The sequence below is a fragment of the Oenanthe melanoleuca genome, chromosome 5, assembly GCF_029582105.1.
Source record: "Oenanthe melanoleuca isolate GR-GAL-2019-014 chromosome 5, OMel1.0, whole genome shotgun sequence".
Taxonomy (NCBI): domain Eukaryota; kingdom Metazoa; phylum Chordata; class Aves; order Passeriformes; family Muscicapidae; genus Oenanthe; species Oenanthe melanoleuca.
This window is the reverse complement of record NC_079339.1, coordinates 13,759,614-13,777,233: the sequence shown is the minus strand read 5'-3', so window position 1 is coordinate 13,777,233 and position 17,620 is coordinate 13,759,614. Positions and strand designations below refer to the sequence as shown.

The 17,620-nt window shown below is 38.4% G+C and overlaps 1 protein-coding gene across 1 annotated transcript in view; it reads right to left on the bottom strand.

The window, feature by feature from the left end:
- OTOG (otogelin) overlaps positions 1 to 17,620 on the bottom strand; it is a 90,388-nt gene that overhangs the window by 17,059 nt on the left and 55,709 nt on the right. Inside the window, exons 34-40 of the mRNA XM_056492898.1 lie at positions 10,430 to 10,547; positions 9,674 to 9,753; positions 5,550 to 9,280; positions 4,733 to 4,901; positions 3,672 to 3,808; positions 3,043 to 3,132; positions 2,493 to 2,676 (exon numbers count right to left, since the gene is read on the bottom strand). Of these exons, the coding sequence (XP_056348873.1) occupies positions 2,493 to 2,676; positions 3,043 to 3,132; positions 3,672 to 3,808; positions 4,733 to 4,901; positions 5,550 to 9,280; positions 9,674 to 9,753; positions 10,430 to 10,547 (4,509 nt within the window). The remainder of the gene's footprint in view (positions 1 to 2,492; positions 2,677 to 3,042; positions 3,133 to 3,671; positions 3,809 to 4,732; positions 4,902 to 5,549; positions 9,281 to 9,673; positions 9,754 to 10,429; positions 10,548 to 17,620) is intronic.

Sequence of the window (17,620 nt, the reverse complement as noted above, 5' to 3'; positions counted from 1 at the left end):
TCAAAATCTTGTACAACACGACAATATCACAACCTACAACAGATATAAAAAGTCTTTGTCAGGATCAAAATAAGCAAAATTCAGAAAGATGAAGGAAAGCAAAAGTAAAGATGCATCTCTGAATGGAAATCTACTGAATATCAAAGAGCTGCACAGAGAGCCCAGCTAAGAAACTGGAAGTTTGATCCTCAGCTGCACAAACACTAAACAAAAATGCATTTTAAAAAAGGTTGCAAAGTACCTCCATGTGTAGCAACAAATTAAAACTGCAAACATTATCAGAAAAGGGAAAACCATAAAATGCAAGGCAGCATCACATTTTTCTTTCATAGTTTTAACTATGATTGTCAGCAATTTTGAAACACTTTGGAGCAAAAGGAACAACATAACATGGACAGTGACTGTGTTCAGCAAAGAAGGTTGAAGTATTGCAGTAGTCTCCCCAGAATATGCTTTAAAAACCAGCAGGTAGAAAAATCAGAATGTTGGATCAGACCCCCATTCTTTCTTCCTAATCAGTTTCTGAGACTTTTGCATCAGGCTTCTAGAATGTTTTCTTCTGTCATCTCCACAAGCACAATCCTAATTCTTTATCTGTTCAAAAAAAGTGTTTGTGGATTCCACCCCTTTCCAAAGAACTGGTCTGCTTTACCATTTTTAGCAATTCCTGATGAACATCAGGGATACAGCAACAGGCATTCAGAGAGTAGAACAGTTTTCCAAACTGTTTCTGACTGAACCTTTTGAGTCTGTATTTGCAGCACAGATAGGAAGTGTGTGATGGCTCTGAAAGACTTCAAAGGATTGCTGTCACATCAGGGACATCTTTTCTCACTTCTCTTACACATTGACAAGGAGACTTAAAACAGCAAAACTAAAGCTTCACATTTTTCTTGGCAGGATCTGGTTGCAACTAGAACTGACTTAAAATGCTTTGAATCTTTTTCACCAGTTTTGCTGTAGGGATGTTCATGCTCCCCTTCCACACCCCTCACCTCCCACCCCAGCTCTTCACCAGCTGCCACATTTGCCCAATCCTTGCACTGTAAAAGACACCTATGTTTCAGAATGCTTCCAAAGGATGCTTGTGCTACAAACCTGTAATGGTCTTTTCAGTTTTAGCATGCCCATGAAGCTGAGAAATCAAGACCTACCAATACTGCAGTTCAGCTAAAAGATACCTGAGAACGTATGCTGCTTGTATTTGCACTAACAGGAAGCACAGAAAGGAGTTTAGGCTGGACTAATTCACCCAGAAAAGGTGCAGTACAACCAGCTCATTTGAGGCAGGCTCTGTAAGTGGCACCAGGCAGCTCTGTGCAGGCAGACTTATGTAGAGAACCTCCCAGGAGAGATGAACACCAGAAATACACAGCATATTCCCTGGAGAAGCTGGACTTGCAACACCATTCACAGAAGTGTGCTGTCATCTAGTCAAAAAGCCTTGTAAACCAGGAATGTAATGTTCCAAATCCTCCCTTCCTCAGTAATCAAACAGGCAAAGACAAAAGCAGTTCTCTGGATAACTTGAATCAGGTTTATTATAAATATCCACTGTCTTTACTGTCTTGTTTCTGTTTGATCTAATTACAATAACAATTAGCCCCACAGAGTGAGAGCAATACTGAAAACAGAAGTTAGGGCAAATAAGAGATAATAATCAAATTTCAAAAGGGTGTGAATTCAAACTCTCTTTGTGAGAAGCACATTTCTGTCAGCAGGACTAGAAACTGGACTGAGCTATTCCTGGCATTTGATACTGAGCTACAGGCATTTGCCCTTTCTGAAATTGGAAAGATATCCCCTGTAATTATATGATCTCCTTAATCCTGATTTCCAGCTCCAATTTACAGCATAAATTTACAGATAAATTTATAGATGCAGCTACCACAGTGGGGATTTACATCAGCAAATACATTCTTGCAAAAGCTGTAACACCACCAGGTTATTCAAGGCTCTAGTTTTTTTAGAAAAAAAGAAACCAGGGGAAATGATTGAATAGACCTAATACAGGGCAGCATAATTAAGAAATTCCCTGTAAAGTATTTTCTCCAACAGTTAAACTAAGATTAGTCTCTAAATTTTACATTTCCTGGGAATTCTGACCTTTAGAAACTGAGAATAGCACATACCACTTCCCATCATGTGGCTGTCAAACACTAAATCTGCAAATTACTGTATTTGAAATTATGGATTTAGACCTGTCTTATTTATTTGGGTTTGGTAACTACAATCATACCTGTGGTTCAAACAGCTCACAGACAGAAGCAATATTGTGGGCAAAGAGTGATAAGAGGAATAAATGCCAAATAAAAGTTCAACTATAAACAATATTAGTAATAGATTAATTTTAATAGCATCTTAAAATTTGCAGTGATCTGCAATAAATTTTTGGGAAAGACCCTGCAATAAATAGTTTATATAATTAGGAAAATGTGTCTCCCTAGCAAAGTATCTGAAAGCCTTTATTTCTTGCACTACTCTATACTTACCACATAGTCCCAAAGCTCCTGGATCTCTGGTTCTATTCAACTCAATAATCATCACACCTGTGTTGTGAAACCACTGAATTCTGGTTTTTGTTGGAGTCTCAATTGCATATTTGAAGCCTGAATCTTCAACTTTGTATCCATATTTTCTAACAGTAGGCCAAGCAGATCTTGAATTTACTGTTATCTAAAAGACACACAGAAGAGAGGTTAATTGTCAGGTAGAAGAACTAAGGCCAGATTTTTGACAGCTTAGGAATCCAAGTCATAAGTAATTTCAGAAAAAGTCAGGCTTTCCTCCATAAAGGTAATATAGGTACCAAAGGTACTAAAATTTTTGTGTCTTGATCTGAGACTTACCTGGTTGACTGTCCTTGGATCACAGTTTGGCTCTTGGAATTCACCAGAGAAATTCACTTAATTACAAAATTGGAACAACTAATCATATAGCCTATGGTGTTCTACTCTATTCCTCAGTATCCACATGAGGAGGCAGCTGACTGCAGAAATAGGGTGTTATCTAAAGGAATATAAAACCCCTCAAAATACTCACTTTTCTGCTTAAACGATTGATAATGATTTGGTTTGATATGTAAGTTAGGTTCAACATTGCCAGGCACAAAGAAGTGGAATTTGAGTTACTCTGTGGAGAAAGCAAAAATACAAGATAGACATGATGTGCAAAATCTGAATACATTAGTTGCTTACTGGTTTTAGGTACTGGGACATTAAGGATTTTTGGGGATTATACTATTAAGAGAGGAAAACCACTGTTGATTGTAGTTTCAAGACAAGACAAGTTCAAGACAAGAGTTTATCTGGATAAACAAACAAAAGACTATGATCTCACTGTTTTCAGCAATTGTGCTATATCATACAATCTTGGAATTAATACAGAAGTACAGATTTTCAGGGAAAAAATACAGTGGACTAGCTGTTTGGACAAAAAAAAATACAAATTACATATCTGAAGTTCAGCAAGAGTGAGACTGGGAATGATGAATCTGTATGACATGTACAGCACAGAAGTAATGGGTCAGTAATAAATGCATACTTCCTGAGTTACATAAGGGTGAATAAAACAGAAAACATTGAATATAAAGTATTATTATGCTCTTGCCTTTCAGATACATCTTATTAGCAGTAACAGACACCTTTTGTTAGCTGATAAATGTTAGTTACCATTCTACAGTCAAGGACATGGATGGTTATAGTTTCATCTGGAGTTTGACTAACAATGTAGGATGCTTCTTTGAATAAAGCCAAATGATTTCCATCATAGGTTACAATGCTCAGATCAGAGAAAATGGTGCAACGACCTAAGGAAAAAAAAGTAAATTTATTTTCTAACTTACTTTAGAATATGAAACAAATATCTTACAAAATATAAAGATAAACCAAAAAATTTAAAAATTAACTAGCTTACTAAGAGATTCATATTTTCACATATTTGGTACTAGAGCATCTTTGTAAATGGAGAGCAGAATCAAATCCTGCATATATTCAGAGGGACAATCTGCAGACTTCTGCAACCAGTTGTTCCCTTACAGATCTTGCCAACAAAGGTTTGCAAATTTTAGAAACATCAAACTAAGAAAAGTCATGAGTGACAGCAGATCATGCCAGATCCACAGTTCCCCTATAGTCTTATTCCTTAGGTGAAAAGTTTCATTTGTCCTCTGTCTTATTGCTAAAGCTTTTGTGCTTCAGTGGGCTTGGAGTTCTATTCCAAGTTATTTCAAACTCTAAAGCCTAAGCAGAAGTTACAATTGCTTATCTCTGCATACTTTATTTGCTATGATGAAATTGGATTTTCCTTAAGGTTTGGATTCCTTCTGCCCAATTCTAGGTAATTGATGGGAATGACTACATTAGAGTCCCCAGACTGCTAACAGAAGCAGTTAACAGTCCAGGGAATCTTTTAATCCTGAAGCAGTTAAAAATTAACCATAAAATCTGTATTGATTAGGTGTCTCCTGATTAGAGAGATTACAAGATGTGTCTAAGTCAGACCTAAACATACCCACTGCAGATACCTAATGCTACGTACATTAAAGGAGCATTTTTATTTTATTTCCCTGGATGTAAAACTACTATCATAAGTTTCCTTAGACAATGAGTAACCCCAAAAAAATGTGCATCTTCTATGCTATGGTATAGGAGTGTCAGTTCTTACCCTTCTCACACATGCATTAAATTGTTACCTGAATGCATTTCAAAAGTACTGCAGAATTAAAACTTACATGCACATTCCCACTTTGGGCAGCATTTGTCACCATTTGTTTGAGTAGCAAATCCTAAAACTCCACAGCTGGGCTGAGTAGCATTGTATGGGCAGTTCTGTGACTTGTTAACCTGGATCAGTTGTCCATCCAAACAAATGTGTTTTATGCACTCACTCTCTGTGATTGGCTAGGGCAGATTCAGTAAAAGACAGAGGTTACCATTCATACCAAGTCAGTATCACAATATTGTACATTTTTTTGGTGAAAAAGGGGTTCATATTCCTCAGGCATAGAATACCTATTGATCCCCATGATGCTGATGGAAGCTAGAAGCAAAGAGCACCTTTGAAAACCTGACCATTCTGAGGACAGATTAACACTGTTGTTCTACAGTAAAGATGAGAACAGCACTACTGAATTTTTAACTTCACAATGAAAAAAGTTGAGATGGGAAAATATGGAAGGAAACAAGCAGGAATGATAACAGGCCTGTCTGTAAAGATGTGCTTTAAGGAGGGCAACGTGACAAAACACTGACACTGGACAATATGAAACACCACATTTTGCCAAAAAAACCCCCCATTCTTGTAACAGTCACACTCAGAAAACTGAGGCCTGAAACCCAGTGTAGTATAATATTTTTAAAATGTCCTGCATAATGAAGTTATCCAGAGTTTCAGATATAATGGATAATATAATCAGGCTCCCTTGTTGGATACAGATGCTCTAAATCCTAAAGATCAAGGTGTGGCTCACAATTTAATTTTTTAATCAGTGTGTAAAAGTAATTAAGACATTTTCCAAAACATCCAGGTAATTATTTATATCAACTCACTGTACAAGTTTGAAGAGTTGCTGTTTCTTGAGGCAACACAAAAGGTGATGCTGCAGCTCCTGCCATGGCTTCAGCTATTGCCAGTCCATCAGAAAATGTTGTAGTCAAGGCATGAAGTGGTTTGGTAGATGAAGTAAATGAGGAAACTGATGGAGCTGCTGTGTCATTTGGATGATCAGATATCATTAGCAGTGAGCTCACAGAAGGTGTTTTCATCTCAGATGTTATTTCAAATTTTGAAGTTTGAGTAGCACTGACTGATGATGGAGCTGTAGAAGAAAGTGGTTTATATTCAGCAGGTGAATGTACAGTGGACAGAAGGGAAGTTGTGTTTGTGAAATAGGGAGGGTGAGATGTGTGAGGTGTAACAGCAACACCCTGAGTAAGGACAGAATGGAATCCTGTTGTTAATTCTGACTCTTCAGACTTTACTGTGTCCAGGGGCATGGCTCCTTTTGCTTCTGTAGAAGCAGGGAGAGAGCTGGAGATGGGCTCTGTGCCTGCTGCTGCCCTGTCTGAAGCTGCTGGTGCAACGCTGAGGCTTTGCCCAGCACTGCTCATTGCTGGAGAGGCTGAAGCTGCAGCTGATGCATGGGCCTCAGTGGGCAAGGCTGTCCTTGGTGGGATGATGGAGCTGTAGGTGCTGGCTGAAGGTGTGACCTGCTTAGGAAGCACCACAGTTTCCTCTGTACCACTTCTCCGTGATGTGGGTCCCGACGCAACAGGAATTTCTGTTGTTCCTGGGAGCAAAACCTCTGAAGAGGTGGACTCAGAATCTGGTGAGAGTGATGCTTCAAGTGTTTGTTTTGAATCAAGGGATTTAGTAAATAAGGCCTGATGTGTGAATTTTAGATCTGTAGCAGCCTTCTGTGTGGAAAACGAAGGAAAAGTTTCTTTTCTAATCGTTGTTAAAGAAGAGGAAGGAGCGAGTGCTTCTGGTGAGAGAGGGGGAAATCTGGTGCCAAAAATCAAGCCAGCTGTTGTTCCAGCTGGGACTGTAGGCTGCAAAACAGAAGTTCTTGACACAAGTGGCTGTGTGACTGCACCAGTTAAATGCAAATACTTTTGAGTTGGTAAAATAACTTTGGTAGGACCTACTGAGGTAGGTAATAGACTTGAATGAGTGACCTCAGGCAGGGAGGTCTCCAAGGGGTGTAAGGAAGTCAGTCCTACTGGAGCTTCAGTTGTGCTAAAAACAGGTTGTGTCTGACCAGGGGGTTTTGTTAGAGATTCTGCAGGATACAAGTGAACCTGGCTTGTCAATAAAGGTCCAGAGGTGTGATGACCAAATTCTGTAGTCTTCTGAGTAGAATAAGGTGGTACAATGGTGGTCCTTGTGGTCTGCACTGAAAGTTTAGCTCCTGAAGATGTCTCCAAGGAGAAGGGGCCTGCTGGAGATGGAGGCAGGGATGGCTGAGCTGCAGCTTCTGGAAGTTTCACTGCTTCTGTTATACTTTGGGCTGCAGGTTTTAATGCTGTAGAAACCATTTTAGTTTCTACTGAGTATTTTGGTGCAGTTGTTACTTCTGGTAGCAGTTGTGTTAAAGAAGGTGAAGAAAATAATTTATCTCCTATATACTCAGTGGTGGAGAAAGTGTAAGAAGACTTTGTTATTGGAAGTGCAACAGATGGGGACAGAGAGGATTCTTCTTTGGTTGTTATGAGCTGACTGCTGAATTGAGAGGTTGGGAAGAATGTGGCAGCAGTGATATTCACTAGTAATTTTTCTTCTGGTACTGTTGTTATTGAACTTGATTGTTCTAATATAGAAGATAGAATAGAGAAAGTTGGGGCTGCAGAGGTCTTTTCTGTTGTTAACACAGATTTTTGTATAGTTGTTTTAGGATATAAAGAGGATATTTCATGGGATGTATGCATGGGACTGAGAGTTGTCAGCAATGCTTCTTTTGCATCTGAGGGTAGTGAAGGAAGAGAAATGTTTAAAGTGATTAGAGCACCTGATGGTGAAAAAGACAAAGCAGATGGCTTTCCAGTAGAGATGGTAGTAATACTTTCTATTTGTGATTTATCAGGCTGTGTTGTCAGCAGTGTGGTTTCAGTCCCACGAAGGAGAGCAAGTGGAGATGCAGTGAAGGATGTTCTCTGAAGTGATTCTCTTTCTGTAGCTACAAAAGAAGCTGTTTCTTTGATGGTTTCTTTGGTTTTCATTGCTGATGTGGTAACACTACCTGAATATGCTGGAGTGCTTGTCCTCACTGTACTTGAAACCAGAGCTGACTTGTATTCAGTAGATATTTTTCCAGAAAACAAAGTTGACTTTGTGGCCATTTCAAGAGGAGATGTTATTTTGGATGTTACCTTAACAGACAAAGGTGTCACACTGATAGTCTCAGCCATGACAGGATATTTAGAGTACAGTGTAGTCAGGAACTCAGTTGTGTTTAGAACCATGTGCAAGGGATATCCAGTAGTTGAAACAGTTTTAAATGTTTTTTTTAATTCACCTGAAGCTGGAGAAGCAGAAGTAGGGGCAGACACTGCAGGTCTCTTTGTAGAAAGAATGAAGGATTTTTCAGTACTAGAACTAGGATGTGGTGAATAGGGAGGGAAATAAGAACTTGATGTATGCTCCACATGGGATGTTATTTTTGGAATTTCCTTTTTAGGAGTTGTAAATGATAAAGTTGTTTCTGATGATCTCTCTTGGGTTTGTAGAGTTGTCATCTTTGGACCCAGAGTTGTAGTGAAAAGAACCTCTGGAATACCAGTCAGGTGTTGAACCATTCCAAGAGGAGGTTCTGTAGCTGTCTTTCCTAATGAAATAGGTGGTGTGGATGTTGGTGAAAATGTAGTCTTCACCCTCTGTTTGGTTAAAACAGCTGCTGCTTCTGTAGTTGCTGAAGACACTGGCTTTAACAAAGATGAAGTAGTGAGTATAGGAGAAAATGATGTCACTGTAACATTAGCCACTGTGGTAAAAGACTGTTCTACACTTATTTTTGTCCCTTCAGAAGCTCCTGTTAAGTTTACTGGTGGTGTATATGAAGACACATCCAGAGGTGATGTAGGAAACTGTGTCACATATGCAGTAGTTTTTTCTGTTATTGGCTCAAATGAACTGGGTGTAAATGTTGTAAGTCCTTCTTGTTTTACTTGTGCTTCTTTTGTGGGAAGTGTTCTTGTGGCCATTTCTGATAACTCCATTATTTTAGTTTTGACTGGCATTTCTGTTGTTCTAAGTGGTGCCCCAGTAAAAACAGAAGTAGCCATTGGTTTGCTCTCTGATTCTGTTCTTGTGGTCACTGAATGTGTAGCAGCTGCTGTCTGAGGTTCTGTAGCCCTCAGCAGTTTAGTGGAGCCACTACTGACCAGCTGTATCCCTGTGGAAGTTTCTGAACTGAAAGTAGATGGAAACAAAGGAGAAATGTCAACAGAAGCTGACAAGCTTACATTAGATTTTGTTGTCCCAGTCATTGCTGTAGTGCTTCTCCCAGATGTCATTTCTGTTGACTGTGAAGAAATATTTGGTGATAAAGTTAAGCTTGGAAGCATTTTTTTGGACGTAATAGCCGAAAATTCTGGTTTCCCTGTAGTTGCAGTGAGTTGCAATTCTGTAGCAAGTGGAGGTTCTGTGTCCTGTGCTTCAGGGACAGGAAATGAAGTCACCTCTTCACTGATCACTGCCAAACTTGCACTGGGTGTTAAATGTGGAACTGCTGAGGTTTGAATGCTGAGAAGGGAAGGTAGACTGTCATCTGCAGGTTCAATGCCTGAAATCAGACACAAGAAAACAGCCTGAAATTCATTAATAATTATAGAGATGGAGCTAGCAGAATTCTGGGTTAACTTGTATAACTGATCTTTTCAATTGCCTTTAAACTTCTAAAACTCATTGACAAATTAAAAAATAAATTAATTAAATAATTTCCTTGACATGTAATGTTTTATGAAGAAAGAACATATTTCTTAATTTAAAATTTTTCTCATATTTTTGGGGAATTTAATTATTTTAACTAAAATGTATATTTAGTGAGCTCAAGGTTCACATTACTAAGGTCACAGTTACACACATGTAGGCACTGATATTTGAAATTATGACTAAAGAACTAATTAATTATTAAGCTGAGTTCTAATATATGATACATATAAGTTTTCAGACATACAGTCTTCAAAATACACGCATCTTTGAGTGATTTCATCAAGCAACATGTTGACAGGACAGGCAGGGATGCATCCTTCCACTCTAAAAGAAAAACAATTAGTACTAACAAGTTGAATAGTATCTTCTGGATCAAGCATTTGATTCAGGAAAATAATCTATATATGCAGCATGTTTAAGCAGTCTGTTTCACCTCAGTGTACTTCTTCAAAATGTCATTGCCAGGACCTCCAGTGCCACTCAGATCTAAGGAAAAGCATGAACTCTGTGGCATTCAGCTTTTTTGAAATGAACAGTCACAGGTTCAAGAGTTAATACTATTGCTATAAGAAATACCCAGTATTTTTACATGTCAAAATGTGAGTGTCAGTTTTACTGGATTTAGCACAAATTCCACTTCACAGGAAAAAGCAAGGCCAGATATAACTGTTGCAATGACATAATGGAAAAGCAGGGGCACAACTCTTTGAAACAAAGTTGTGATAACCTTTCTTTATTAATACTCTGTAATACTCTCAAAATGAAAGTTACAAAAATAGCAGTTATTCCAGAGCCTGACAGTACACTAAAGGCTGCAATGTCAGGTTTATGTGGCTGCAGCAGCAGGTCTTATTCCATTTCTTTTTTCTTTCTCTTACCTACTTACCCAAGAACACAGTCCTGATATATTAAGTGGACATTTGGGCCCTGCTACTCCTATTATCCTGCTTAAATATCTTGCCTAAATTCCACACTTTTCCATAAAAACACAGACACTTACTTTGGCACTGTTTGACAGTTTTTTCCCAAAGGGTCCCTGCATGTCTTGAAGCAAGGGCTGGTGCAGGCATCATAGCGCCATTCACACGTAGAACGGGACAGAAGCTTAAATTTGACATCTGAAAAACAACAAAGATCTGTTATTCTTATACTTCTTGAAACACACAGAGATGCATGTCACTAAGAGGCATGCCTTACTTTCACTGTAGCAGCTACACACACAGTGTTTATTGAAAGACTTTCAAGTCACATAGGAGAAACACAAATTCAAATGCACTCCAGCCCTCCCTAATTTCCAACAGAACAGTTTCCTGCACAATGCTGGATTAGCCCAGTGCCTCTTCCAACACCTGCAAGATTTACATGGTATATCTGGATTTCAGTCCCTGCACTATGACAGCCCACCCCAGCTCTTCTAGTAGCAGCCAGGGCAGGGCAGTGACATTTTCTGTACAATTATACCTGCAGAAAACAACCATCATCATACACGTATCCCCTCTAAACTGGCAAACCTGAGCTCAGAGCAGTGCTGTTCAGAGCCTACAAAGAGAAACTGCTCTTAGTAAATGTTAATATTATACACCAGAAAGAAAATGGTAACTACTTAGAATTTCCATTTTTGATTTTTTTGAAATATTTTTTAGGTTTTTCTGATCTTTGCTTGACTGAGATACAAGGAGTAGCTCTTTTACATCTTCTTGAAGACAGTCAAATTTTCCACAAAGATACTGAGAAATTTTTTTCCTGCAATTTAGGGAATCTGCACTTACAAGTAATTATGCCTCTGTCATTAGTAACAATTAATGTCTTCTCTTAAAATAAAAATAAATCTCTTAAAAAAAGAAATCAAACCCAGACAAAAGGGTGTGTATGTTGCCATCTAGTGTTACCCCTTTTACATCTTATTTTATCCAGAAATGTCATTTATCACTGCTTTTAAAAATGCAATTCTTATGACAGTAAAATATGCATTTATGACGTTCTCATAAGAAGTTAAGTACATATGACTAAATTCTGTGACCCCTTCTGGTGACACCAATATAAGTTACATAAATCTGATGGAGAAAGGGAACTTTTCTAGACATTTTGGTGATTGATGTATGAGGTTTTGTATGCACAGACTGGTTGAGTGGTAAGGTTTAAGGACAAAAGAAAATACATAGCAGAAATACAAGGTTTAAGATAAAATTAAAGAAGATAAATGGCAGAAAGACAAAACTTATCAGAGATCTGTTGGCATGGGCAATCACCAAAAGTAGCAATAATAGTAAATAAATCCAAGTTGAATCTAGGAAATCTCATTCATTAGTCTACCCTAAAGTATGGGGTCAAATCCATAACTTTTAACTCTGGCCACAGAACTCAGCATTAGCCAGAGTAAATTTCAAACACAATAAAAGTTCAAGCTTGCAGAAGACAGACTGTAACCTGATGAAGATTGATAGTTTCTCAATTTAGCAGAATGGTGGCTGTGAATTAACACTTCCAAGTGCTGGGGACAACATACCAGCTCCCATTCTCCAAGTGAACCTAGACTTTCATGAAATTATAGCCACATTTTCCTCAAGCTTTCCTACAAAGCTCACAGAGTCTGGTGGTGTTTCATGCCTTGGCAGGATTTAGGGAGAATCTCCACACAAAAGCATAGCATTTGTTGAGTGTTTCATAAATGCTGCTTTCAGTCAAGAATGAAGTCATGCTTGTTCTCAAATTTTGTTTCCACTGCTACAAAAAGAGCTATGGACAACAGAAGAATTTGTGAACCTGGTCATAAAAATTGCTTTCAAAGAGCTGTAGAACCAATGAACATTTGGTTTTCCAGTTAAGGGACTTTAGAGAATTGAGTATGCCAGGCCAAGCTGTACCCGAGTTTTTAGTGTTCAGACTATATTAAAGAACACACCAAGTCACCACAGCAAGAACAGAGTATTTGTATGAATTGGTTTCCTTCTCCTCAGAAAGTTCTCAGGATCTCTCTGTAAACCCATAATGTATGATAATATACCTGCTTTGTTGTGAATTGTGAGAAAATTCTTTAGAGTATTAAGAAAACATCAGTTCAGCAATTCATCATATAGAAAGTTCTCACTGTTGTCAACCTAACTTCTGGAATGCCTGAGCATCCCAAGGATCAAGCCACCATAAAAGAAAACAAAACAAAAAACATCCCAAAACCAGCTGCCCTGCACTGGCACAGCCTCACCTCAAGCCCTGAGTGCAGTTTTGGCCACTGTGATATAAAAAAGAACATTCAGCTGTTAGAGAGTGCCCAAAGGAGCAGTGAGGATGGTGAAGAGCCTTGAAGGGAAGCCACACAAGGAGTGGCTGAGGTTACTTGGGCTGCTCAACCACATGCTTCCCATTTTTTTAATACTTAAATCCCCCCTCCAGGAACCAGTAACACGAGCTTACTGCAGCCTGTGCAGCAGCAGCAGAGCTCCCTCACCACCAAACAATGACACACACTTTGCAGACAATGAATCAAGCTTCTCAGGCCATGTGCTCCTCAAAAGGATTCGTCATGGCATTTGGAGATGACCATGTGTCCCCTAGTCAAGTCTACCAGCATTTGTCTCCTGTTTGGTGACACAGCAAATCCTTTCCAGGATGGTGACCTGTGTGCTGGGTGACAGTGGCTCCAGCTGAGCCCACAGTTCTCTCACCCAACAGGAGCTGAGCACATCACAGTACAGCAGAAACCCCTGGCAGAACAGCTGTGAGCAGTGCCAGGTATCAACAAGACAATATGCTAAAAGATATTTCCCAGCTCCATTGCTTTCCCACCTTCTTGAACATCAGAGGAACATTTTCTTCCCTCTAATTTATGATCTTCTTCTTCATGGATTTCAAAAATAAAACTAGGATAACAACAGTAGCTGCTACCATTTAACAAATATTTTTACTATTTTATCACAGACAGACCACAAGGCTCTGCTGAGCCACAACCACCTCTCTTAATAACCTGGCCACTTCTTTTTGTGAGTTGATAATTCCTACTGTTCACAAGTCCACCTAACCATAATTTTCTAAGCTCAGTTTTATGCCACCAGGACAAAATTTACCACTGTTAGAATCTCTGTAATAATGATTCCAAGTTATTCTCAAAACACGGCCATTTACTTAAAAATAAACCCTAAAATTTGAAGTGTTACAGTGTTAACAAAAAGTTGCATTTAAAATAGAGGTATAAAAAATAATTTTAAAAATCAAGTATTTAGGTTTTCATTATTACCTGATGCTTTTTTTTTTTTCTTTTTTGCTACTTTAACAATTTTTTTTTTTTTTTTTTTTTTTTAAATCTAGTAGGCACAAAAATTGTTTTAGAATTAGTTCTATTTATAATGGAGGCAAAACTCTGCTTGGTAACTTAGATTGCCTGTCTCCTCAGTTACAAGTTTAGAAACATGAAATCCTATCTACCCACTTAACACACACAAACTAGTAACAAACCCTGCTCATGACTTCTAAGTTTCTGCAACGAGAAATGTAAGCAAATATCACAGGAAAAATTAAACTTTGTGCCCAGCCAAAACATCACTGGAAGCAAAGTGTAATTACCTACCCCTCATCTACTCATGGTTCAGTTTACTATTACAATGCTAATGTAACTCTTTAATCTCCTCCTTTTTATTCAGCCAAAAATGGTAGGTCAGATGTTTGTGGTTGCAGTATAAAAAGGAAAGATGTTATTGCACAGTAACCTCAGTCTGACTGCAGATGTGTCCAGGGGCACATGTGGGATTTGCAGGTACAACAACAGTTGTTCAGCATTTTCCAGCCCCAGTGCCTACTGGCACTGTCCCACATCATGATGTTTTGGGACAACAAAGCCCATGAGCTCAAACTAAACTCAACAGCAACTCCAGAACACTCCAGAAAATTAATTCTACTGATGGAAATGGATAAGAGTAAATTGATGTCAAAATAGTCAGTAGTATCATATGAAACTGACTTAAGGTAAAAAGATGGTTTTGTAAAAAACTTTTTCATTAAAATGAATTTAATTTTCAGGTTTGCACCATGTTTCTGTATGGGATCCAGTTAATTAAAATATCAAGATAAAAAGGAACTGAAAGTGCTCTGTATCAAATTTAAACATTGAAAAATGCCTCTGTGCAGTGTGCCTATACTTAGTGCATCTTGATATTTTAATTTTAGCTGAGAATTCTCTCTAAAACAGGCCTTATATTTTAGCTATTACAGCACATAACCAGCATTATTAAATACTTTGTTGCAGAATTTAGATGGGGCAAGTCACATTTTCATAGCTACATAAAAATAACTCAGTGATCCTAAACGGGTGACAATTATATGAACAATAAAAGGTAACTAGTTTGGGCACATTATTGTTTAAAAGGTAAGAAAGCAGCTAGATCCATACTAATGTCATCAATTCCTTACATACACTGATTTCCCAGCAAACTCAAATGGGAATTGATCCCTCTTACATGACACTTTTGTGCCTGTCCATCTGGTAAGAGTAAGGGTATTCTTTCTTTTGAATGAATGCATACCAGTTGGTTTGCCAGCAAAAAAAGTCCTGAATAGAATGAAAATATTTTATTTTCTTGCAAATAAGTACACACTACATATGAAAATTCAGTTTGCTTCTCAATTTCCTCAAATGTTTGTAGGAACAGGACAGCAGAAAAAAAGCAAAGTGTAATGAAAACAACCCAACTTTAAACCTGAAGCGACTTGTGGCAAATACTTGACGCTGGTGTGTCCCAGCGTGACAGTATTTATTGCGATGAAACTGGAAAAAGTGACACATCAGCTGACTTTAAACAGATATGTGTCTACTGCCTGGGGATCAGGTCACTCAGAATTCTTCCTTTTGGATGTGCGTCACAGAGCATGAAGAAGTCTCATGAGGAGCTTTGCGGCCAAGGGGATTTGCTGGGCCTATTATTCTGCTCCTGATATTTATCCTCTGATTCTGCAGGAATAGCTGCTCCCAGTTCAAGGGTTTCTGATCTAATATGCAAAGCATTCACAATAGTCAGCAGGAAACCCAATACGCTTTTGCCTGCGCACTCTGGAGCTGGTGTAACTTTTCCATTAACTTAAACAAATGCTGCTGTATTTTTAGACCATGTAATTACCCGACATCAGCAGGCTGGCCCTTGTGAAAGTACACTGGAGAAAGATTGGAGCCCTATGCTCCTCTGCTTATAAAACTCTGAAACCCAAGCCCTCGGATGTGGTGATTAATGAAATACCTCTTGATCATTTGATCTGATCCCACTTGCTGAGGTAAATTGTTTTAGTTTTCCATCGGCATAAATAGGATTTTTTGGTATAATGACTGGAGGGTAAAGACTTCACACTTGAAAAGACACACCATTCTGTGTTAATGGACGACCACTGAGAATTGGAACATGCTTTAACCTTCTTCATTCCTCCCTCAAAGACAAAAGACTAAGGAGATATTTTTGTTACATCCCAAAAAAGTTCTTAGCCTGAAATGCTGTACGAACATCCTGGTAATAGCATCAGCCCTCTAATTCTGCCATTCAAAAACCTCAACAGCTCTGTGATTACAAGAATTTGTCAAGAGGCAACAGGCATTTGGCAATGACAAAATCTGTCATTTTTCTGAAGTTGGAGTGTGCCAGTCAACAGCTGCATTAGGCTGTCAGCATAATGGACTGCAAAACATGGGCAGATTCACAATGACACCATTAACACTTTAATTCAGTGTTTTGATAACAAGAAGCTCCACGAGGCATACAGTTGCCCTCTTCTGTCACAGAAATCAGAGGTTGCTTTAGATTTGTCTATGCCACAATTCAACATGGTCACTGTAAAACACAGCCAGGCCATGCTTTATTTGATACAATATTTTGTTTCCCTTCTTTGCTTGTAAAACACAATTCCATTTCAGAGATTTAAATTATTTTAAAACATGATATTGCCAGGAACACCTGTTAAAATACTTTTGCTAAATAAATAAAGAAATAATACATTAAAAACTACAGTACAATAAAAAACTTTTAAAACATAATCACTTGCAGTAATTTCGGAATTATAGATACTACACCTGGTCAGCAAGTAACTTGTCACTGAATTTCATAAATGAATGTGTTTGATGTATCTAATGTGTTAAGGCAAGCAAAAGCTAAAGCAAAGAGTAGTTACATGAATAATCAGCTTTGCTTTATTTTATACACCAATAGAACTTCTTGTATGTTTTTCCTGACCTCCAAGGCCATCTTTATTTCAGTGCATGGCTCCCCTTGTTTAAGAATATGTAAAAACTGCAATTATTATTCTTTACCTTACTGGTCTTAGGGGAAAAAAAAAAAAAAAAAAAAAAAAAAAAAAGAGAAATAGCTTAACTGACATGATTTTTTTATTTGTGTTTTTGCAATCAGCTCTTGTAGGAGCAACATTTGCAGCCAGCTCCTATGAAGGGATCCTCAGAGTGAATATCTTCTTCATTTCTGGTCCTAATGTCTCAGTGGAATGGAGCTATGATGGGAATGAGAAAAACACCCTCACAGCAGTCTGTTCTGTATTCAAAAGCTGTATCTGTTCAGAAGCATTAGGGAAATGAACATCTGGATCCCCAAGAAGGGCTGAATACCTCCAAACAGATGATGGCTGAAACATTAGCAGGCAACATCCCAACAGACTCAGCATCTCTGAGTGGGTAGTGGATAAAAGTCAAGGTGTTTGCAGGAGAAAATGAGGTTTGAAAGGTGTAACCTAAAGGCCATGTCCTTAGCACTGATGGCATTACTCCTGAGAAGGCACAAGGTTAGCAATGAAAATTCACTGGACAGAAAGCTCTCTTGGCAGCAGGCAAAGGAGAGAAAATGCTGTCCACACACCTCAACTTCTAGAGATCTGCTCTTTTCTATTCCCTTTGTGAATCCATTATTTGTGAGTATGAATATTCTAAAGAATTTTCTTACCACCTCCACAGCAAGTATTGCCCAGAAACTATACACTAGGATATGTATTTCCAAACCCATTTGGCAAATAAAACAAAACTGTGCATTAAGCTATTTAATGGCTTTTCACAAGAAAACAACCTCATCTTCACTACAAAGCCCAGGGAAAAGTGTTTTGAGCCTGGATGTCCTGGAGTTCCCACAGGTCCCAGTAATGTAGGGGAGAGGTAAACAATTTCATCACCTCTGAAAATTTAGGCTCCATTTAGCCTGGATCTGCACAGGGAGAAAAC